This window comes from Dipodomys spectabilis, unplaced genomic scaffold, assembly GCF_019054845.1.
Source record: "Dipodomys spectabilis isolate Male_0828 unplaced genomic scaffold, ASM1905484v1 ptg000173l, whole genome shotgun sequence".
NCBI classification, from domain to species: domain Eukaryota; kingdom Metazoa; phylum Chordata; class Mammalia; order Rodentia; family Heteromyidae; genus Dipodomys; species Dipodomys spectabilis.
In genome coordinates this window covers 9465161-9489149 of record NW_024870850.1, presented here as the reverse complement: position 1 = coordinate 9489149, position 23989 = coordinate 9465161, and the positions used below count along the sequence as shown (strand labels likewise).

General features: G+C 40.6%; 1 protein-coding gene across 1 annotated transcript; it reads right to left on the bottom strand.

The window, feature by feature from the left end:
- Positions 1–532: 532 nt before the first annotated feature.
- LOC122119623 (vomeronasal type-2 receptor 116-like) lies at positions 533–18169 on the bottom strand. The gene is made up of 8 exons (XM_042693627.1): positions 18110–18169; positions 17807–17973; positions 6756–6880; positions 5794–5964; positions 5171–5295; positions 4019–4246; positions 2904–3028; positions 533–1466 (listed from the first exon to the last, which is right to left on the bottom strand). Exons 1-8 carry the CDS (start codon positions 18167–18169, stop codon positions 533–535), a joined length of 1935 nt encoding a protein of 644 aa, XP_042549561.1.
- Between the last annotated feature and the right edge of the window lie 5820 nt (positions 18170–23989).

The following is a 23989-nucleotide window of genomic DNA, read 5'->3' as shown; positions in this document are numbered from 1 at the left end:
AAAGAGAGAGGGAGAGAGGGAGGGAGGGAGGGAGGAAGGTATGGAGGAGGAGAGGGAGAGAGAAAGATGTACAGAGGGGGTGAGGGAGAGAGGGAGAGGTATTTCCTAGGAAAATACACTCAGTAATATTGCAGAACAGTAAATATTTGAACAGAAATACACAACTAGCTCAGAAAATATTCTCAAGTAACTGTAATCAAAGTATGGAAACTTTCATCAAAATGAATGTTCATATATCAGTGAACTGAGCAATATAGTGATATTAAAGCATCATTATAGCCTGCATATAGGGAAAGGAAGAATCACAGTAGATTTGTAATTAAAAGGACGACTGATAGCATAAAAGGAAGATTACATTGGAGGAAACAAAGGATATCCAGGAGGAAATACAAATTTAGACAGTCTAGTTGGAATCTTGCTCTAACTCTAACACAACCCACAAAATGAATGAGTTCAAATGGTTATTGACTGACCAAATTGTATGGATTTGTCTCAGACCCTCCAAGCATTCTAGACAAAATTTATGTCCATCTTAAGATTTATTTCTTTCAGTTGTTCTCTCCCTATACCTGTGCAGTGAATTTCTCTCAGGTCTTATCAAGACGATGTAACACTTGGGGGCAAAGATGCAGCTCAGGAGGCCTCCACTGGAGGCCAAGATGAAGACCTCCACGGCCACCATGACCTTCACCTTGGTGCTATGGTAGACAGGCAGGAAGGTGAGCCACATACTGCAGAACATCAGCATGCTGAAGGTCAGGAACTTGGCCTCATTGAAGGTGTCAGGCAGGTTCCTGACCAGAAAAGCCACAGTGAAGCTGGCCAGGGCCAGGGCACCCAGGTATCCCAGGACAGAGAAGAAAGCGGTGAGAGAGCTCATGTTGCACAGGATGATGATGTGGCCATGTTCAGAGTGTGCATCTATGTCCACAAAAGGAGGAGAGATTCCCAACCAGAGACCACAGAGAGTCACTTGGATGAGAGTGCAGATGGTGATGATGAGGTTAGGAGCCCCGGACAACAGCCACAGTCTCATGCTTCTCCCTGGATCAGTGAGTGTGAAGGCCAGAAGCACAGTGATGATCTTTGCTGGGACCGTGGAGACAGCCACGGTGAAGACCACTGCGAATGTGGTGTGCTGCAGGATGCAGGTGGCTGTGTTGGGACGGCCAAGGAAGAGCAAGGAGCAGAGGAAGCAGCAGGTGAGGGAGATGAGCAGGATGTAGCTGAGTGCCCGGTTATTGGCCTTGACAATAGGGGTGTCTTGGTGCTTGATAAACCCCCCAAGAACAGCAGCTGTTAGTGCAGAGCAGCAGAGAGCCGCGCAGACCAGAGACAGGCCCAAGGGGTCTTCATAAGCCAGGAAGGCCTCAGTTTTCATGAGGCAGTGGTTTCTCTGGGTGTTGGCAAATTGATGATCTGCACACCTGACACACGGCTCCATGTCTGATGAGGAGTGAGAATCACTATTAGTCTGGTTTCCATATTTCTCTTTCCTCACATCCTCCTCTACTTAAGCAGCTCATTTCCCCTGATTCACCAGTTAACCTGTATTGCTCTCAATACCAACTAGTATAACTCTCTGTATCAAAATACGTTCACCTGAATTCTCTTTCTTTCACACATTTCTTCTTCTTTCCTTCTTCCCTTTCTCTTTTTTCTGTTTATTTCGCTTCCTTCCTTCTCTCCCTCACTCCCTCACATCACCCTCGTCTCTCTCTCTTTCTTTCTTTCTTTTTTCTTTCTTTTTCTGTCTGTCTGTCTGTCTGTTTGTCTTTCATCCAGTGCTTGAACTCTGCCCCTAGGAATTTTTCCAGAGTATTCATTCTCAAAACTACCCCTCTACCACTTGACTAACAGCTCAAATTCCAGCTCTTTTGGTGCTTAATTGTGGAAAAGATTTTTACTGAGTTTCCTGCTCATCATTGCAATGAAGCTCCATCCTCAAATCTCAATTGCCTGAGTCACTTGGATTACAGGTGCAATATATAATTACCTAGCCTTCCTGCTGCATTCTTGACAGGCCATACCACTCTGGCTCTCTGCTACTCATTCAAGAAATAATGGAAAATATAGAATCAGCCCAAGCACTTCAATTTAAAAAGAAGTTTTAATCCTAAACTCAACCTACTACTTACCCCAAACAAACTTTCTGAGCATTTGATCTATGGGAGGAGGAGTTGGGGAGGTTGGAAGGAAGAGATGGTAAGAGAAAAACAAAGGAGGAGGCAACAATACTCAATAAGAAATGTACTCATTTCCTTACCGATGTAAATGTAACCACTCTGTACAGGATTTTAACACTAAAAATGTATTAAAGAAAGAACAATGCTCCTCCACTGATATGAGAGGATCTCAGAAAGCTCAGCTTGAGGAAGGAGAAGAGACACGAAATGGAGATGGTGAACTACTTCTGAATCAATGGTATTTGAGTAATTGTTAGTCAACCTAGTGCCAGTGTCAGATATGGAGTGATCATAACAAAAAAAAAAAACAAAAAAGCCCAAAAGCCCCTTGTATTATTAGGTGTGCTAAATAGAAAATAACATTTAATTAGGAAAGAGTGGCAATGAGCATTCACAAATGAAATTCTGTTACATCCACAATTCCATTTAGATTTGCATGTCATTTCAACCATCAACAACTAATCCTTGATATTTTCTTTTTTATATACTTTCTTTACATACAAAAACATGTGACTGAGGAGAGGGGAACAGGGTATTGTAATGGAGGGGCAGTGGGTTGTTTCTTCTAAGGAGAAGTATGGTTAATGATAGTCATAGAACTTTGGGTGAAGGTGCATGTGTGTTCCTGCTGTTTTATTGTATATCACTCCACTGGTTTGGATGGACTGAAGGCTAAGAAGGTGAGATGGGGAATTTCTCTATAAGTCACAGACTCACCTGTCTGCATTAGAAATCTCATTCTCTGGACAAAGAATGCAGTCAAAGCAACAGGTAGCATTTCCTTCCACAGAGGCCTTCCTGTATCCAGAACCACAGTTCTCAGTGCAGACAGACTGAGGAGTCTGGGAACATTCAGATGAAGGGTAGTACTATTCATCCTTTTACCTGAAATCCCAGACACTCCAGCACTTTAAGGAAAAAGATCATCAAAAACAAAATCTTTAAATACATACAACCAATGAATTGATTGAGCCTTCTTACAGTTTCATGTAACATGACCTGAAGAATATATGGAGAATCGACATCCAGGCCCTCACGCTATCAGGAAGTCATGGAGCCTTGAAGAGGTGGATGTTAATTCTAGGAAATTAGGAAATGGGAGTTAACCCTACATCCCATTCTTGTATCAGGTGATGATGTGTTTTCTCTCATAAGAAGAACATCACTAGGGGAAACTTTAAATCAACACTCTAAAGCATGGCTAAGTGCTTTGAAGGTGCTGTTGTATCCAGGGTTATTCACATCTCACTCCCTTGACTTCCCAGCTGCCATGAGGTGGGTGAACTTCACTGGCAGATGCTCCTTTCATTACAACCTGTGTCAACACGGATCCAAAAGCAACAATCTACCCAAGCATGGTCTGAAATCTCCAGGCAGAAGCAAAGCAAGCCCTTCTGCCTTCTCATTTGATTCCCTCAGGTATTTGGTCACAGTGTTGGAAAGATGATTCACAAGTGGCATTTAGCTTTTATGATATTCAATATGCAAACATAGAACAACATATTGATAATGAAATGTTCCCCTATTCCCTACATGAATCTGTTAGTAAGAAACTTCCAGAAACAGGAAGTGGTGAAATGTACACGATTGAACCATAGTTTTATTGAACAAGCTTTAAAAAAAGGGTAAGCTTATTGCTTATTTATACATAGATTATGACATTATGCTTAGAAACAACCAACTCTGGGGGAGAAATAGGATGTAGTGACAGTGTCTACAAGCATTGTGATTGTAACCTGACTAAGGAAATTGTAAGCTCTTTCTACAACTACTTCCTAATAACAATCCTTTTTTTAAAAAAGGAGAGAGGAAAAAAAGTAGAAATGACCCACCTTGGTAATTCCTATGGGCCACTCTATCAGATTTTCAAACAAAATCAGTTGTTGACCATATGGCCTAGATGGAGAAAACTCGCCAACTTTCACCCTTTGTCCCAGACCTTCTGGAAAATTCCAAAAGCTCTTAATGTCATATTCTGCCTCCAATTTCCTTTCCTCATTCAAAACCACTTGGTCTCCAACAGGATTGGTAAATTGGATCTTCTTCAAAAAGGGATGCAGCTAAAAGGGACACATTACAGTATGGTGAAGTGCTTCCCAGTGTTATCACAGAACCCCAGAACAATGGATTACACTTCATTCCCATCCCCTGATTCATACACACCACAGGAATCCAACCAACTGTATCAATTGCAGGCCCACAGCAGACTAAAGCGTTACCAAGTTCTAAAACCTGGGTATCCAGGATGGGATGCAGAAACTCAATTTCAAGGGAATGCAACTCCAGCTACATCTAACAAAATAATGAATTATCATATGACAGACCTCAAAGACTCTCAATTGCATTCCAATCACTTATTTTATGATTGTGATCAGAGAGTCAGTCTGAAATAAGGGGAATAATAAACTAAGTAGGATAGTAAAATATTTATGACAATTATGAAAGACTACTTTAAGCAAGACTTAGTTCATTGTGGTGTGTGTGTGTGTGTGTGTGTTTATCCTGTGACACAAACTCAGGGCTTAGACACTCAAATCGAGGTGGTTTTAATTTCTTTTCAAAGTATGCATTCTATCCATTGAGCCAAAGCTCCACTTCTGGCTTTTGATAGTTAACTATAGTCAGGAGTAAGCCATAGGTGTGAGCCACTTGTGTCCAGACAATATTAGGTTTTCAAGAATTAGTCACCTTGATCTGTTATTTTAAAAAGTTACAAGGACAACTTGGATATATTGAAAAGGGGACGGCTTTTTCCACACATAGTGTGGATGGGGACAGAAGACATAGCACTTCCTTTTCATGGATGCAGCGTTCTTCAAGAACATTGTCTTCACAGCTCTACATTCACTCATGTAGAGTATGACAGGCCCAATGTTTCTTATATTTTCCAAAATGGAGCCAGATGACCTAGTTCCATCTGCAATGAAATCTTCTATAGAAAGTCTATATGCCTAGAGTAGGTCACCCAAAACCAAAGCCATTACCTGTGAAGAGAGAAATGCCCTTGATTGACCATTGTGCCCTAGTGGCTCCTCCATGTGACAAAGAAACATCTGGTGGAGGGCGTGGGCCAAGGCATACACAGCATTATAGATGTTGTAATTCTCTTCTGACATGGTCATGTCAAAAATATACCTCAGCAACCAATGGAGTGTGACATTGTATGAGCAGTGCCCCAAGTCTCTGCAGTCAGACTTAATCAGTAGGCTATAAACAGACTGAATCCATGACCTAGGAAGGGAATTATTTCCTAAGTTATTTGACAAGGTAACTTTCAGAATAAAATTGGTGAACAGAGAAGTGTTTCTATGATGATGAGAGAAGGTGAGAAATGCGTGGAAGGAGTGGATCAGAAAATATCTTTTACCGGGGGCTGGGAAGGTGGCTCAGTGGTAGAGCAATTGCCTTGCATGCTCGAGGCCCTGGGTTCGATTCCTCAGCACCACATAAGCAAAAAGAAAAAAGCCGGAAATGGCGCTGTGGCTCAAGTGGTAGAGCGCTAGCCTTGAGCTGAAGAGCTGAGGGACAGTGCCCAGGCCCAGAGTTCAGGCCCTGCAACCGGACCCAAAAAAAAAAAAAAAAAAAAAAAAAAGAAATTATCTTTTACCAATGGTGATGTCATCATAGTGTGAGTTCATGACCCACACTTTCCTTGTAATTAAAATGTGCCCAAATTTAACAATAAAGCTTAGTAGAAATTTACTGTCCCCATAAAAGATAATCACATTGGTTGATGAGTCCATTAGCTGGCAATACGTGGATAGATCATCTGAGTAATCTGTAAAGGCATTGTAAGGGATCATGTTCTCAAAGGCAAAACAGACTCTACTCTTGCCCATCTCTTCTCTCAATTCTGAGAGGAACCACACACCATAGTTGTCTTCAGTGATGAACAGTCCCACCCAGGTCCAGCCGAAATGAAGCATCAAAGAGACCATGGCCAGGCTAGATCTGAGTCTTTGGCTGCCATCTGATAGACAGTCCCAAACTTTCCATCGTCACTCAGGAGAGGTTCAAAAGCCCCAAAAGTGAACTACAGGGAAAAAATGAACACAACACCAGGAAGAGGATGGTAATAGGCAAGTCTCAGTCCTGATGTAAGCTAAACAAAAACTGGGAAGGGTGGGAGCAAAAGTTTGCTTATCCCATTTGCAAAGTCATCTCCCATGTTCCAAGCACTTTGCATACATGTATGGTTAAGGCTCAGAGCTTTGGGTCATCCTTTCCTTTCTTAAAACCTCTCCTTTTATTTAGAGCAAAGAAAATGTGTATGTTCCACCAACTTTTGGAGTCTTTTCCCTGTGAGATTATGCATATGGAAGGGTTCATGATAATACCTCTTCAGCCTGTCCAGGACAGAGTCCATGTGGACATAGTTTCACATCTGCCCACCTCTCCCAGCCTCACCTGTGGAAGTTGGTAGAGGTCCAGCAGTGTCCCGATTGGAACAGATGTGCTTGAGGTTCCTGTGAGTCCTGCTAAAGCTTTGCTGTCTCTTCTGCAGGTGTAATTGGGGCTGTTTTTATTTTTCCCAGAGCCAGATGAGAGGATCCTCTAACAGATCAGTACCTGAGTAATGTGCTGTATAGATCTCAAACCCCAGAGTCATGTTCGGTAGCAGATGGGGATTCTTGTTGATCTCCTCCACAGCCAGCAGCAGGATGAGAAGCAATTGGTATTTCTTTAAGTTGATCCTGCACAAAGGTCACAAATTTTGGGTAGGTATATGCTTATCACAAATGATTAACTGCAAATCTCATGACTTTTTTTTGAATCAAGTGCTTATCTCTACCCACAGTAGTATGTATAGATCCTATCTTCCAACAGGATGGTATTCTAAATTGGAGTCTTAGAATTGAGAGAGCTCGACAGTATCGGGAGAGTTCCGGGAAGATGGCGGAGGAGAAGCTGGAATCTGAACAAGCTCTTGCATAGAAAACAGTTTCAGAGTTCCAGTGAACATTCCCAAGCCAGAGAATCACACCAAGTGTGCCATCACAGGACAGAGAGTTAGTCAAGAGAGGGGAAGCCAAGCAGACACATCTGAGCAGCTGCCGCTGCGGCGGCAGGGTCGCAGCGGCGACCACCGCCGCGGAGGCATACCTGAGACGCAGTCCGGGACGTAGGAGCCAGACGCAGCGGACGAGCGGATTCTACTCAACACCAGCAAGAACCGACAAGGAGCGGACAACTTCATCCTGCACTTTGCAGACCAGAGATGACCCGGGATCCAAGACTCCGCGTGAGTAGAAGCCCCACTTCCTCACTCCTTCTCTGGGAGCAGAGGAGGGAAGGCCACCCCTCCCCCCCAGCACCGGTGATCTCCATCTTGGATACCAACAAAGCTCGGAGGAACGGCTAGCTCCAGCTCAGGCTTTGGAATAAAACTAGTCATTTAGCAGGTCACAAGAACTCAACGGCGAAGTGACCTCACAGACTGAGTTCCATCGAGGGAAAAGTCACCCAGCTCAGGCGCCAGCCATTGGAGTGGCTCTCCTCACTGGGTAACCAGAGCCAGAGGCTGCCCCTCCCTCTAGCAGCCACCACAATCAATTGAAAAACAGAAACCCTGAGAATTTCTCCAGGCTGGGTGCTCTGAGTTTTTTTTTCACAAAATAGCCCCAGGGAAAAGCTACTGTTCGTTGAAAGGCCTCAACTCTACCCAAAACCTAGCCTCATCACTGCATCCCCCTCTTTTGTGATTCTCAAAGCAGATCACCCTCCCAGTAAACTAACCTGGGAGGGGGATCTCAAAATCTTGGGTAAAGCAGAGCATTTTTCTGCCTGTTCAACAAACTGACTTAAGAAACCAATCAAGCCACAGGACCTCAACCTGACCAGAGACTCCAACCAGACTCTGGTTACAGACAAAAGGGAGATACAGGACTCTTCCCACCCCTCCCAAAAAAAAAAAAAAATCAAAGAACTTTTTTTTTCTTCTTCTTCTTTTCTTTTTTTCTTTTTCTTGTTTTGTTTTTTTTTCGTTTTTTGTTACCTTATATATATATAAAAAATTTTTTTTGCTTTTCTAAAACTTTTATTAATCTTTAATTTTTGCCTCTTCTGAAAAAATAATTGTTTTCCATTAACTTTTTTTTTTTTTCTCCTCTTATAATTTTTATTTTAGGAATACGTGAATGTGTGTTTTCTTTTCTTTTCTTGTCTTCTTTCTCTTTTTCTTTCATTCTTAATTATCTTTTTGTTTTTTTTTCTAGCTCTACTGAACTTCTGATCTTTTCTTCTCACTTTCCTATCCTTTCCATCTTTTCCTCTTTGTTCATCTTTATGTGACTTAACTCTTGTCCTGCACATCCTCAGATAAAGCCGTAGTTAACCAGTAGACCCTATCCCCCATTGTGTACACACTTAATCCACAAACTTATTACTCAATTCAAAACCTCTGAGACTTAACTTCATTAATAGCAGTACTACCTCTTTATACCTATATAATATTTTAAGCATTTTTTTAAAGTTTTTCTCATCTACTCTATGTCCTCTATATTCCTCTATAAATAGATGGTCTTTTAATCTCTAAAATAACATTAATTTTTACGTTTCTATTTTTTTTCCTGGTCTCCTTACATCCCCCTTTCCCTTTCTTCTTTTTCTCTCTCTCTCTACTTACATCCTACCCAACCTATTTCCTGCATTGTGATTAGGACATAGTTAACTCTCCCTGTGCCTCCCCACACCAATCTATTCCTATTTTTTACCCACATCTCTCCCTAACCCTAATAATTTCTGGTTTTCCAAATTCTTCTCTGCGGTTCGAAGTCCTTTAACATATAGTTGTTTGATGTCGAATAGATGTATCTGTTGAACTAGATTGTATCTGTAGACTATTGACTGTACAAATGCAAACTTTGGTTGATGGTTGCCTTAAGATAGTGTTCTAGCACAAAACTGGTGCTATCTTCATCTCAAATGGGCAGAGTAAGCCGGAAAAACACAAGAAAAATGGCAAATTCGGGTATCTCAATTCCCAATCCTGATAATCAGGGGTTAGAACAGATAGTGAATAATCCAGAGGAGAGTTCCCAAACAGCTCTACAAACACTGCTGGCAAACATGATAAATGAAAAGTTTGACAACGTACAAAGGACTCTGTATGAGCGTGATAGGGAGAGAGAGGAGGCATCCCAGAAGTTTATACAGGAATATCATAAGCGTGAGGAAGCTACTCAAAAACTGATACAGGATTTGCGTGAACAACTTGAGAATACTCAAAGAGAAAGGGAAGAATGGCGTGAGCAGGCTGAGAACACTCAAAGAGATCTGCAGGAATACCATGAACGGGAGGAAGCTAATCAAAGAGTAATACAGGAATTGAGAGACCAGGTAGAGAACACACAAAGATCACTAAAGGCATTCATGGAATCCATTAACAAAGAGCTGAAGGAAGTCAGGGAGACCACAAAGGTAATGCTGAATGGAACCCAACAGACACACAAAGATCACTAAAGGCATTCATGGAATCCATTAACAAAGAGCTGAAGGAAGTCAGGGAGACCACAAAGGGAATGCTGAATGGAACCCAACAGAAGGAATGGGAGCCCAGAGAAACCATAACCAATCAACTAAGTGATTTGATGACAAACACTGAACACCAAATTAAGGAAGTAAAGAAATTCATACAAGACCTAAAACAGAGCTTCAACAAAGAACTTGAAGCCATCAAAGCTGACCAACTAGAAGGAAAAGAGATAAAAAACAAAGTAGAGAGTCTTGACAGCAGGTTAGACCATGCAGAAGATCGAATCTCAGGGATTGAAGACAGCCTAGATATTATAGAGAAAGAACATACAACCATCCAAGACAAGTCCAAGAAATATGATAGATCTATCCAACACCTGGAAGACACCATCAGAAGGCCTAATCTAAGGATAATGCGTGTAGAGGAACACCTAGAAACAGAAGTTAATGGTCTAGGAAATCTGTTTAACAGGATCCTAGCAGAGAACTTCCCAAACATGCAAAAAGATAAGCCTGTCCAGATACAAGAAGCCTTTAGAACCCCAAATAGACCAGACCAGAATAGGACATCCCACCGTCACATTATAATCCACACAGGATCAACTCAGAACAAGGAAAAGATCCTTAAAGCTGTCAGAGAGAAAAGGGTAATCACTTATAAAGGGAAACCAATTAGAGTCACCTCAGATTTCTCAGCAGAGACAATCAAAGCAAGAAGAGCCTGGAATGATGTATGCCATGCCCTAAAAACAAACAACTATCAACCAAGAATACTGTACCCAGCTAAACTCTCCTTCATAACTGAAGGCCAAATAAAAACCTTCCATAGCAAAGAAAAATTGAAACAATACATCTCCACCAAACCAGCCCTACAAAAGATTCTTAAAGATGTCCTACACATAGAAAACCAACAAGACCGCAATAAAGGCCAAGAAACTGCACCCAAACTGAGAATCCAAGAACCATAGGAAGAACCCAGTTTTCGCAGCCCCCAAGAAGGTAGATACATTGGCAGGAACTCCCAAATACCTCTCAGTCCTATCTCTTAATGTTAACGGACTGAACTCTCCAATTAAGCGACATAGACTGTCTAGTTGGATTAAAAAACAAGACCCTTCTATCTGCTGCCTGCAGGAGTCACATCTTGCCCGTAAAAACAAACACATTTTCAATGTTAAAGGCTGGAACAAAATCTACCAAGCAAACGGACCACATAAACAGGCGGGAGTTGCAATCCTAATATCAGATAAAATAGACTTCAAATTAAAATTCGTGAAAAGAGATAAAGAAGGTTGCTACATACTAATTAAAGGATCTCTCCTTCAGGAGGATATTACAATTCTAAATATCTATTCGCCAAACAATGGAGCACCCAAATTTATCAAAGAAACACTACTTTCCCTCAAATCCCATATAGATCCAAAGACATTAATTGTTGGGGATTTTAACACACCACTCTCCCCACTAGATAGATCAACTCGGCAAAAACTCAACAGAGAAACCGCAGATCTAAACAGCTGCATAGATCAACTAGACTTAACAGACATTTACCGAACATTTCACCCAGCAGCATCAGAATACACGTTTTTCTCAGCAGCACATGGAACGTTTTCTAAAATAGACCACATTTTAGGCCACAAAGCAAACTTGTCTAAATACAGAAACATTGAAGTTATACCTTGCATTCTCTCTGACCACAAGGGAATAAAGTTAGAACTCAACACCAAAAGCCACCAAAGAAAGTCCGGTATCACATGGAGGCTGAACAACACACTGCTGAATCATGAGTGGGTCATGGAAGAGATTAGAAAGGAAATTCAAATGTTCATGCTATTCAACAAAAATGAACACACAAAATACCAGCTCCTCTGGGACACAGCAAAGCAGTACTCAGAGGCAAGTTTATAGCTCTGAGCTCCTACATCAACAAATTGGAGAGATCTGAAACTAACAATTTAATGACACATCTAAACCTCCTTGAAAAAGAGCAGCAAGATAAACCCCAATCCAGTAGACGGAAAGAAATAATCAAAATTAAATCAGAATTAAATGAATTAGAATCCAAAAAAACTATAGAAAGAATCAACAAAACAAAGAGTTGGTTCTTCGAAAAATTTAACAAAATTGACAGACCCTTAGCAAATCTTATCAGAAAAAGAAGAGAACACACCCAAATTAATAAACTCAGAGATGAGAATGGAAACATCACCACGGAAACAAGCAAGATTCAGAACATTATAAGGGAATACTTCTCAAAACTTTATGCTAATAAGTTTGAGAACTTGACAGAAATGGACCTCTTCCTAGCAAATATTGACATGCCAAAACTAAACCAAGATGAGGTAAACTATCTTAACAGGCCCATATCAAGCATTGAAATAGAAACAGCAATAAGAGACCTCCCAGCTAAGAAAAGTCCAGGACCAGATGGTTTTACAGCGGAATTTTACAAGGCCTTCAAAGCAGAGCTCACACCAATTCTCCTCCAACTCTTCAATGAAATTGAAAGAGAAAGCTCACTACCGAACACATTCTATGAAGCCATCATAACCCTCATCCCAAAACCAGGCAGGGACTCATCAAAGAAAGAGAACTATAGACCCATTTCTTTGATGAACATTGATGCAAAACTTCTCAACAAAATTTTGGCCAACCGACTTCAACAATTCATCCAAAAAATCATACACCACCATCAAACAGGATTCATTTCAGGGATGCAAAGCTGGTTCAATATACGCAAATCAATTAATATTATTCATCACATCAACAGGAGCAAGAATAAGAACCACATGGTTATTTCAATAGACGCAGAAAAAGCATTCGACAAGATCCAACACCCCTTCCTGATGAAGGTTTTGGAAAAATTAGGAATCCATGGAACATTCCTCAATACAATAAAGGCTGTATATGACAAACCTACAGCCAGCATTATACTCAATGGTGAAAAACTAAAGCCATTTCCTCTTAACTCAGGAACAAGACAAGGATGCCCACTCTCTCCACTTCTCTTCAATCTAGTATTAGAATGCCTAGCTACAGCAATAAGACAAGATGCAGACATAAAGGGGATCCAAATAGGGAAAGAAGAAATAAAACTCTCCCTCTTTGCAGATGACATGATCTTGTATTTAAAGAATCCCATAGACTCCACTCCCAAATTACTCAAGCTGATTCAAAACTTTGGCAAAGTAGCAGGTTATAAAATTAACCCCCCAAAATCAATGGCTTTTCTGTATGCCAACAATGAGAAAAGTGTGGCTGAAATTAGGAAAGTAACTCCATTTGTAATAGCCCCACAAAAAATAAAATACCTAGGAATTAACTTAACTAAAGAAGTGAAGGACCTCTATGATGAAAACTTTAAAATCTTGAAAAAGGAAATCAACACAGAACTTAAAAAATGGCAAAACCTCCCATGCTCCTGGATTGGAAAGATTAACATCGTGAAAATGGCAATACTTCCCAAGGCTATCTACAAATTCAACGCAATACCTATCAAAATTCCACTCTCATTCTTCAAGGAAATAGAAGAGGCAATCCAAAAATTCATATGGAACAATAAAAGACCCCGAATAGCAAAAACGCTCCCCAACGGAAAGAACACTGCTGGAGGAATATCAATACCAAATTTCAAACTCTACTATAAAGCCATAGTAATCAAAACAGCTTGGTGTTGGCATAAGAACAGACCTCAGGACCAATGGAATAGAATTGAAAACCCAGAAATGAACCTACAGACCTATAGCCATCTAATCTTCGATAAGGGAGCTAAAACAATAGAATGGAAGACAGACAGCCTCTTCAGTAAATGGTGCTGGCAAAACTGGTTAACTACATGTAGAAAACTAAAGCTAGATCCTTGTATATCACCCTGCACCAGAATCAACTCCAAATGAATCAACGACCTCGGAGTCAAAGCAGACACTCTGAAACCATTACAGGATGGAATAGGAGAAACCCTAGGTCTCCTTGGCACATGCCAAAAATTTTTTAGTAGAGACCCAGAAACACAACAAAACAAAGAAAGGTTGGACAAATGGGATTGCATGAAATTGCAGAGCTTCTGCATGGCAAAGGACACAGCTAGAAAGATCAATAGAAAGCTCAAGGATTGGGAGAAGATCATCACTAGCCACACAACAGACAAGGGTCTCATATCTAAAATATACCTTGAACTCAAAAAATTAAATACCCCAACAACAAATCTTTAAAGACACAACTGCCCAGGAAACAAGTGCACTAAATACTCAAAGAGAAACCTCTCTGAAGAGCAAAGAAGGATGGCCAATAGACACATGAACACATGCTCAACTTCTCTCGCCATAAAAGAAATGCAAATCAAAACAACATTGAGATACCACCTCACTCCAGTTAGAATGGCTAAAATTAAGAACTCTAAAAACAACAGATGCTGGAAGGGATGTGGACAGAAGGGAACCTTACTGCATTGTTGGTGAGAGTGTAAACTTGTTAAACCACTTTGGAAAGCAGTATGGAGGTTCCTCAAAAGACTCCACATAGAGCTCCCCTCTGACCCAGCAATCCCACTGTTGGGCATTTACCCAAATGCTTACAAACAAGACCGTAATAAAGCTACCACCACGACTATGTTTATTGCAGCATTATTTACTATAGCTAAGATATGGAATCAAGCCAGATGCCCCTCAGTAGATGTATGGATCAAAAAATTGTGGTATATATACACAATGTGATTCTATGCCTCCATCAGAAAGAATGACATTGCTCCAATTTTTAGGAAGTGGAAAGGCTTAGAAAAAATTATATTAAGTGAAGTAAGCCAAGCCCAAAGAAACATAGGTCCCATGGTTTCCCTTATTTGCAATACCTAGTATATGTCCGAGTCAAGCAGAAAAGGTCAGATGAGTTGATGTTAGGAAAATGAACCTTAAAATATGTATTCAAATGTTTTTTTCTTTCATGTGATTGTTCCTAACACATTTATAAGATTATTTCTTTGTTTCTTTGTATGTCCCTCCCCCACAGTATAACTCCTTCTTTCACTTTATTTCATATCGGTATAATTTGTGGAGGGGAAGGGGAAAAACAAATCATTTAAATAGGGATACAGTTGGATCCATTGCAACAATGAGATGTACAAGTCCTTATGTCGAAAATGGACTTTACAACCTCCGTGCGGGGGGGGGGGGAGAATTGGGGAGTAGGGGGAGCATAGGAAGGGATGGGAAGGGGAAACAAAGGAGGAGGCTACAATACTTGATAAGAAATGTACTCATTATCTTGCCCATGTAGTTGTAACCCCTCTGTACAGTATTTTCACAATAAACAAAGAAAAGAAAAAAGAAAAGGCAAGAAATAACTTAAAAAAAAAGATTATGGGACCAAAGTCATTGAGCACAAAAAGAAGCTGGATAAATTATGGGAAAAAATGAGTCCTAGAGAAGGCAACTTAGAAACATGTGATTTAGAAACACAGGGCTACTATCTTTACTTCAAAGAGAGATGACAGGTTGCATTCCTTCCTGAGAGATGCATTTCTCATCATATGAAATAGCAGTTGTCTTGTTGTATGTACGCCTTCCTCCAAGATGCTCCCCCAAACTTTAGCAACATCCTACCCCAAATATAGACAACAGCACACCTTCCCTCAAGGATAATCATCTGGAAAGAATGCCCAAAACATACAGAAACTCAGAAAGTTTAACACCAGGAATGATTAGAACAAAAGTGAGACACATATGTTTGCATAACTTTGAAGTGAGAACTCCTACCTTTACCATATGAATACCCCTGGCAGCCCAAGAGCTGTGTGTCTCTCCTCAGTTAGAGTGTGTCTTTGCCTTTCTGCTTCCTGTTTGTCTACCTGCTTGCTTGTTTGCTTCCTTACTCAGGAAAGCTCTGCCACATTTTCTTACTGTTGTGATTGTCTAGAATTTTTTTTTCTGTGATCAAAGTCCAGGATCCCAAGTGAAGAGTTCCTATTTTCAAGGGAAACTTCATTAACCTTCATCTGATTTGGTGACCCTGCAGATTGGTATTCCAGGTGTAATAGAGTTCTGGTGTCCACGGCTGTGACAAAGGCACACAGATCTTGACACTGCTAGGCAGAATCCACTCACAAGGCCATTCCCTGTGGAGGAGGCATATGTTCCCCCTGTGCACCCAGGAGGAGGCATACTTGGACCCACGACTCATTAAAGTTCTTTTGAAGTTTTTAGAACCACAGAGTATTTGTCACCAAAATTGCCTTTGCTTTTCTCTGGTACTGAAGAAAGTGGTTTATCACCTCTCAGCTGATTTCCCTCAAGGCCTGCGCTCCCTCTAGTGGTGCCATTGTGGAAGTCACTACAGACTCAGGAACACTGAAGCCTGCCTGGAATTTCTGGAAAGACAGGCACAAAGCCAGACCACTGGTGTAATTCAGAGACATTTCAAAGGCCAGATGGCACCACATGCCAATATGAATCAAGAATGTTCCAGAACAATGAGTTCTCCTAGCATTCATTGTAATCATTTTGGGGAAATTCTCATAGAATCTCAACTCTCATGGATGTTTGCTGATGTCCTTGTGTACAATTTAACTCTCAGGCTTGACAGCTAGAATGTCAGTTATACTAAATATGAATTGGGAACTGGTGGCTAAGGCCTGTAATTATAACTATTAAGGAGGCTGATATAGGAGAATTATGTTTTGTAGTTACTTTGGCCAGGAATGTCTGTGACAGTCTTATGTGCAAGCAACTCAAGAGAAGCTGGTGCAGAGCTGTGGGTCAAGTGGTAGAGTGCCAGTCATGACAGAAAAAATGCTAAGGGACAGCCATCAGGACTTGGGATGACGCCTGAGTATCAGAGTATGTGTGAACATGCACACACACACACACACACACACACACACACACACATATCCACAGCCCAATTAGTGAATGGACAGAGAAGAGGATAGCTCTGACAGCTCCCACCTCCCATGGGGTACGTTTCTAATGCTAGGTTTACACATGAGCCCCATCTTTCTCACTCAGTTCCTCACCAGGATCAGTTGCTTCAATATCCCTCACATATCTCTTATTTAATAAAGTATTCCTCTCCTAAACCTTCCTCAAACAGGATGTTCCCACACAACTTGTCTGAGAAGATTCATCCATGACTTCTCTAGTTTACAGAGAATTATGTAGATCTGAAAGTAGTGAGCTCATCTGGGTCAAATGCATGAATGAAAGTGTGTATAAAATATGAAAAAGTCAGGCATCTTTGCTCACGCCTGTCATACTAGTTTCTCAGGAGGCTGAGATCTGAGGATCAGTGTCCAAAGCCATCAAAGGCATTAGAGTTCATGAGACTCTTATCTCTAATAAACCACCTAAAAATAGGAAGTGGCACAAGCACTGGAGGGCTTGTCTTAAGCTGAATAGCACAGGGGCAGCATCGAAGCCCAGAGTTGAAGCCCCATTACTGACAATAGATATGAAAAAAACATTCAAATGTAGTTTAGGAAGTTATGAGCAGGGAAAAATAAATAAACCTGGAAAGATGTTGGAGGACAAGGAATGGAAGCAGAGCTTCTGGGAATGACATGGGACACAGGCCAAGACATGGACATCAGGGCACATGTTTACTTACATTAATTAAAGGGAAAAAATCAAACATGTCTTGAATCTCTTATTACTGATCTGACCAGCAGCTCCCCATTCCCAGAACTTTGCTGACACAAAATAATTCCAGAAGCAGAAATTGCATGTCCACCCTAACAAAAGTTGCTATGAAGGAGGTCCAAACATTGGTCCTGTTTTGAAAAGTGTAAAGTACAGAATTGATTGAAGAGTCCTTGGACTTTGCACTATGGATGGGGACATTGCTCATTAGTGTCCGTATGGACTCTTAGTCACCCCAGTGACCTTGAGTAACAGTGATGAGTGGAGGAGACACAGTGATGGTGGGGTGGTCAGACATCTCTGGAAAGGGGAGTGGAATGGAAGACAGACAGAAAACTCTTTACCTTTGGATGAAAGAATAATATTCATCAGGAAAATCTGAAATGAAGTAGAGCTGTTGTAGTGAGGGAAATGTAGAAGATGCAGAGGACATCAGTGATTGTGTCCAAACTTCCCCCACCTCTGACTGTAACCCAAAGAGAAAATTCACAATTTAAGGAAAGCCAAGAAATCACTTACTGAATGTTCTGTTGCTGCAGGGTAGGGTCATTCAAGCTTTGAATGAACAATTCCCAAGAATAGAGGGGGTAAAATCCAACAATGACCACATCTTCCCTGCTGCATACCACAGATTTCTCTGTGCAAATCCATCTGCTGTCTTCAGAGGAACTGATCAGGTGTGGATGCTGGAGAAGCAGTGTTAGAGTCACAGGGAACATTGCTGCTGCTTTGGCCTGGAGCTGTGATTCTGGATGCAGACTCTGATTTCTGTGTCAGGCAGGTGTCTAAATAGATCTTCAGTTTTTTGTGGCTTCTTATTACCTGGATGGCCTCCTCTGTCCTAGAGAAATACAGAGCCCATTCTGCCCTCTGGCTCTGCATCTTTGGGCCTGCCTTACTTCACTTAATATAATTTTTTCAAGTCTTTCCATTTCCTAACAAAGGGGGCCATGCCATTCTTTCTGTTGGAGGAATAGAATTCCATTGTGTATGTATACCACAGTTTCTTGATCCTTTCATCTACGGAGGGGCATCTGGGCTAGCTCCATATCTTAGCTATGGTAAAAATACTGCAATAATCATTGTTGTGTTGGGAGCTTTAGTATGGACTTGTTTGTGATCAGTTGGGTAAATGCCCAAAACTGGGATTGCTGAGTCATAGAGGAGCTCTATATGGAGTCTTATGAGGAACCTCCATACTACTTTCTAAAGTGCTTGAACAAGTTTACACTCCCACCAACAATGCAGTAAACTGCCCTTCTGTCCACATCCCCTCCAGCATCTGTTGTTATTAGAGTTCTTGATTATAGCCATTCTAACTGGGGTGAGGTGGTTTCTCAATGTTGTTTTGATTTGCATTTCTTTTATGGCTAGGGAGGCTGAACATGTATTCATGTGTCTATTGGCCATCCTTCTTTCCTCTTCAGAGAAGTTTCTCTGTAAGTCTTTAGACCAGTTGTTTATTAAGCAGTTGTTTCTTTGAGGGTTTGTTGGGGGATTTAATCTTTTGAGTTCCAAGTACATTTTAGATATGAGACCCTTGTCCGATGTGTGGCTGGTTATTATCTTCTCCCAATCCTTGGGCTTTCTATTGATCTTTCTAGCTATGTCCTTTGCCATACAGAAGCTCTGCAATTTCATGCAATCCCATTTGTCCAACCTTTCTTTGATTTGTTGTGTTTCTCTGTCTCTATTAAAAAAATTTTGGCCTGTACCAAGGAGACCTAGGGTTTCTCCTATTCCATCCTTTAATGTTTTCAGAATGTCTGCTTTGACTCCAAGATCTTTGATCCATTTGGAGTTGATTCTGGTGCAGGGTGATATATAAGCATCTAGCTTTAGTTTTCTACAAGAATTTTGCCAGCACCATTTACTGAAGAGGCTGTCTTTCCTCCACTCTATTTTTTTAGCTCCCTTATCAAAGATTTGATGGCTATACGCCTGTAGGTTCATTTCTGGGTTTTCATTTCTATTCCATTGGTCTTGAGGTCTGTTATTGTGCCAGTACCAAGCTGTTTTGATTACTATGGCTTTATAGTAGAGTTTGAAATTTGGTATTGATATTCCTCCAGCACTGTTCTTTCTGTTGAGGATTGTTTTTTGCTATTTGGGGTCTTTTATTGTTCCATATGAATGTTTGGATTGCCTCTTCTATTTCCTTGAAGAATGAGGTTGGAATATTTATAGGTATCGCATTGAATTTCTAGATAGCCTTAGGAGGTACTGCCATTTTCACTATGTTGATCCTTCCAATCCAGGAGCATGAGAGTATTTGTCACTTTCTAAGTTCTGTTTTGATTTCCGTTTTCAGGTTTTTCAAATTTTTCATTATAAAGGTCCTTCACTTCTTTGGTTAAGTTAATTTCTAGGTATTTTATTTTTTGTGTGGCTATTTAATTAATGGAGTAGCTTTCCTGATTTCAGCTACGCTTTTCTCATTGTTGGAATACAGAGAAGCCATTGCTTTTTTGAGGGCTAATTTTATACCCTTCTACTTTGCCAAAGTTTTGAATCAGCTTGAGTAATTTGGGAGTGGAGTCCGGGGTTCTTTAAATACAAAATCATGTCATCTGCAAAGAAGGTGAGTTTTACTTCATCTTTCCCTATTTGGATTCCTTTTATGTTTGCATCTTGTCTTATTGCTCTACCTAGGCATTCTAATACTAAATTTAAGAGAAGTGGAGAGAGTAGCCGTCCTTTTCTCACTCCTGATCTAAGAGGAAATGGCTTTAGTTCTCCACCATTAACTATAATGCTGGCTGTAGGTTTGTCATATACAGACTTTACTGTATTGTGGAAAACTGTTCCCTGGATTCCTAATTTTTCAGAATCGTCATCATAAAGGAGTGTTGGATCTTCTCAAATGCCTTTTCTGCACCTATTGAGATAACCATGTGGTTCTTATCCTTGGTCTTGTTGATGTGATGAATTATATTAACCAGCTTTGTATCACTGAATGAATCCTGTATGATCGTGCTGTATGATTTTTTGGATGAATTGTTGAAGTCTATTGGTCAAATTTTTTTGAATGTGTTCGGTAGTCAACTTTCTCTTTAAATTTCATTGAAGAGTTGGAGTCGTATTGGTGTGAACTCTGCTTTGAAGGCCTTGTAGAATTCCTCTCTAAATCCATCTGGTCCTTTTCTTTTCTTAGATAGGAGGTCTCTTATTGCTGTTTCTATTTCAATGCTTGATATGGGCCTGATAAGATGGTTTAATTCGTTTTGGTTTAGTTTCGGCATGTCGATATTTGCAAGGAAAAGGACCATTTCTGCTAAGTTCTCAAACTTATTAGCATAAAGTTTTGAGAAGTATTCCATTATAACGTTCTGAATCTTGTTTTTTTTTCTGTGGTGGTTTCTATTCTCATCCCTGAGTTTATTTCTTTGGGTGTGTTCTCTTCTTTTTCTGATAAGATTTGCTAAGGGTTTGTCAATTTTGTTAATTTTTTCAAAGAATCAACCCTCTGTTGTGTTGATTCTTTCTATGGTGTTTTTATTCTTATTCGTTGAATTCTGATTTAATTTTAATTATTTCTTTCTGTCTACTGGATTGGGGTTTATCTTGCTGCTCTTTTACAAGGAGGTTTAGATGTGTCATTAAATTGTTGGTTTGGCGCCTCTGGGGGAAGATGGGGCTCAGGGTCCTGCTCTAGAAGGTGAAGTATACTCTTAGCATCCCCTTTGGCATGGGGCAGTGAGCATCATAGGAAGGAGACTTGGCCCTTGAGCATGAGGGACTGCATGTGGTTCTGGAATACCCCAGGGCCTTGCCCGTGTCTGGGCGCAGATTCAGCAACAACAACACGGGCAGATCCTGAGCAGCAGGCCCAGGGGGCATGGGTGGGATCCATAGTCTATTCCTGCTATTCTGGCCCCCTCTCTGGGTTGAGGTGTCTCACCTGCCACGTGTGGGCTTCTCTTTTCTTTTGTTCTCCTGCTCTCACAGTTTGGGATGATTTTCATTTAATGATTGTGTAGCTTTAATATATTGGCTATTCTGTCTGTCTGTCTGTCTTTCTTCACCCTTTCTTTTCTCCGTGTTTCTGTTGAGCCTTTGCCATCATTGGCACTGCTCACTGTGGCATCCACAGACCCTAGTGAGAAATGAAACCACTTGCTTTTTCTTTAAAAAATTTAAATACAGGATTGACGTTTATTGGAGTTGGGTGGCAAAAGTAAAGGGAATTAAAGATGAATTTATGTTTTCAATATGAAAAACGTCTCTGTGTGTGTGTGTGTGTTTCTGTGTGTGTGTGTGTGTGTGTGTGTGTGTGTGTGTGTGTGTGTGTATCAGCCCTGGAAGTCAGGGGTCCAAGGTCCCTCTTTTGGCTTTGTAATACACATGTGGCATTTTAGCATTTGACAAATACCTCCTGTTCTATATTTTTACTTGTAAGTTAGAGGTGAAGTCTCATAGATGTTTCTGTACAGGCTAATTTTGAACTGTAATCCTCAGATCTAAGCCTTTTAAGAGAGCCACTGGTGTCTGGCTCGCAAAAAATTACGTGTCTAATATAGAAATTCAAAATGAATTTAATAATAGATTTCCACAAGAATGTGAAAATTTAATACACATTACCTAAGGTTTTAGTCCATATTTTAAGAGTAACACATTTTCTTTTTTGAGATTATGTAATTACATAAATTTCACACTATTGTGGCATAATGATACTTAGCTAAAGTCACTAACACATTTTAACCTTCCCAATGCATCTTGTCATCGTCTTGTTCTACAAAGCTTATGAATTCTACAGACTTTAACAATAAATCTGTTTCTTCCAAATTGGGTGATATGTACATTTCTTTCCTTTTGCTCAGTATCAGCTGTTTCCTCTTTCTCTCTCATTCCCTCCCTCCCATAATCACTGTTGAGTTGCTTAGTTCACTTTCATCAATGACCAGTGCCGCTGATGGGCCCTCTGCTGTATTTTTTTCACCCATTTTCCTCCACTTCTTTGCCCTCCTCCTGGCTTCCCTCAGATGTGCATGCCTATTCAGCTTATATGCGGTCAAGAACACAGAGTGATTTAGAAATTATATGAAAAGTAAGAACAGGTCCTTTATTTCTTGGGTCTTGTTTACTTGTCTACTTTGTTTACTTGTTTATGTTTATGACATGTAATTTAGTCCAATCTAATAGAGATTGAACATCACTGGATCTTAAAAAATAAGCAGAAAATGAAGCAATGGAAGAAAGGACACACTACCTTTTACCAGCATATCTAACGAGATTTCCTCCAAAAATCGAGTGTGGCTATTCGTCTCTTTTCTCTTCTTCCATTTCTGTTTGGAAGTCTTTAGTGATTTGGTCCAATAAGATGCAGAAGTTGGCTAACTGTGAGCTCTGAAGATTGATTTTCCTAAGGTTAATGATGAGTCCATCCTTTCCCACCTTCACTTGAGCATCTCCTGGACAGCTGCAGTCCTCTGGAACAGAGGCTGGCACTAGCCCGCTCCTGGTCTGTCAGTCCTGAGGATGGAGGCTGAGCTTTCCCTATGCACCAGGCTTGAAGAGATCCTTGGTTCTTTACTCCTTGGTTGTGTCTAAAGACAGAAGCATCTCTACCCAGTAAGTACTGATGTATTTGATACATGAAGAGTCTTGGAAATACCACCACTTCCTCAAAAATATCAACATAACGGTTTTGGGTAGCCAGATTGTAGGACAGCGCAGTAAAATTTATTTCACCACTTGTGTGAATGCTTCAGTTCCCTATGTTTTATACTTTCTTATAGTTATGTTTTGTTACCAGAATGGGTAACCAAAATTTTTTTTTCTTTCTACCCATACAGTACTGGCTCTGATCCTGTTAAGTTCTTCCCCAAACTACAATACCTGTATTATTCTAAACTCTTTCTGAGTACTGCAGAGGGACTATCACAATCATATTGAAGGTCTGGACCTCAGTTATCAAAACAGCATCAATGGCAGGGTGCTGGTGCCTCATGCCTGTGATCCTAGTTACTCAGGATGCTGAGATCTTAGGATTGCAGTTCAAAGCCATCCCAAGCAGGGAATTCCTTGAAACTCTTTTCTCCCATGGACCACTGAAAACCAGAAGTGGCAATCATTAAATGAGCACCTATACAGAACAGTGAGCACTCTCTTCTTTGAGTCATTGTAAGTGGGATAATCTGTTTGGCTTCCAGAGATTTCTGTCTCTGTGCAGATGCTTTTCTGTTTTCCATCCTTGGCCCAGCAGAATTAGAGACAGCACTGTGTGTATCTCTGTCATTCATGTCTGGGTGACATCACTCCACTGAGCCACAGCTACAGCATTGAATGACATCAAGATCTCTGGACTCAAAGACATGTGCTTGTTTATCCATTGGACTCCTCCTGGCTATACAATGTGGGGGTGGCCTGACAATACTCTTCCTTCAAGCTCCTCAAAATTTTGATTTCTTAGGGATGCTTCTGAATCATTCTTGTTCTCATAGAATTGTAAAGATCATTGAGAGTTTTGAAGTCTGAGCCTATCTGATGTTTTTGTCCTCTCATGGGGAGTTTTTTCTCTTCTTATAAAGGATTCCATTTCTCCATCCATTACTATTGAGGATTCTTAGGGACTGGGATGACAAGGCTCTGCTTGGCCAATTGTATACTCTGTATTTTTGGATTTCAATAAGAAATAATGACCAATAAGCAAACTATTGCTGCAGCTACTCATTTGGACAACTGTAGTTATTTTGGTACACT

Excerpts from the sequence above, each read along its gene's own strand:
- LOC122119623 (XM_042693627.1), bottom strand. The coding sequence starts at position 18,169 with ATGCAGAGCCAGAGGGCAGAATGGGCTCTGTATTTCTCTAGGACAGAG. Across the intron at positions 5,965-6,755 it reads CTATACAGCACATTACTCAG|ATTACTCAGATGATCTATCC; the intron begins GTACTGATCTGT and ends ATGCCTTTACAG. Across the intron at positions 1,467-2,903 it reads GAGATTTCTAATGCAGACAG|TGATTCTCACTCCTCATCAG; the intron begins GTGAGTCTGTGA and ends CCAGACTAATAG.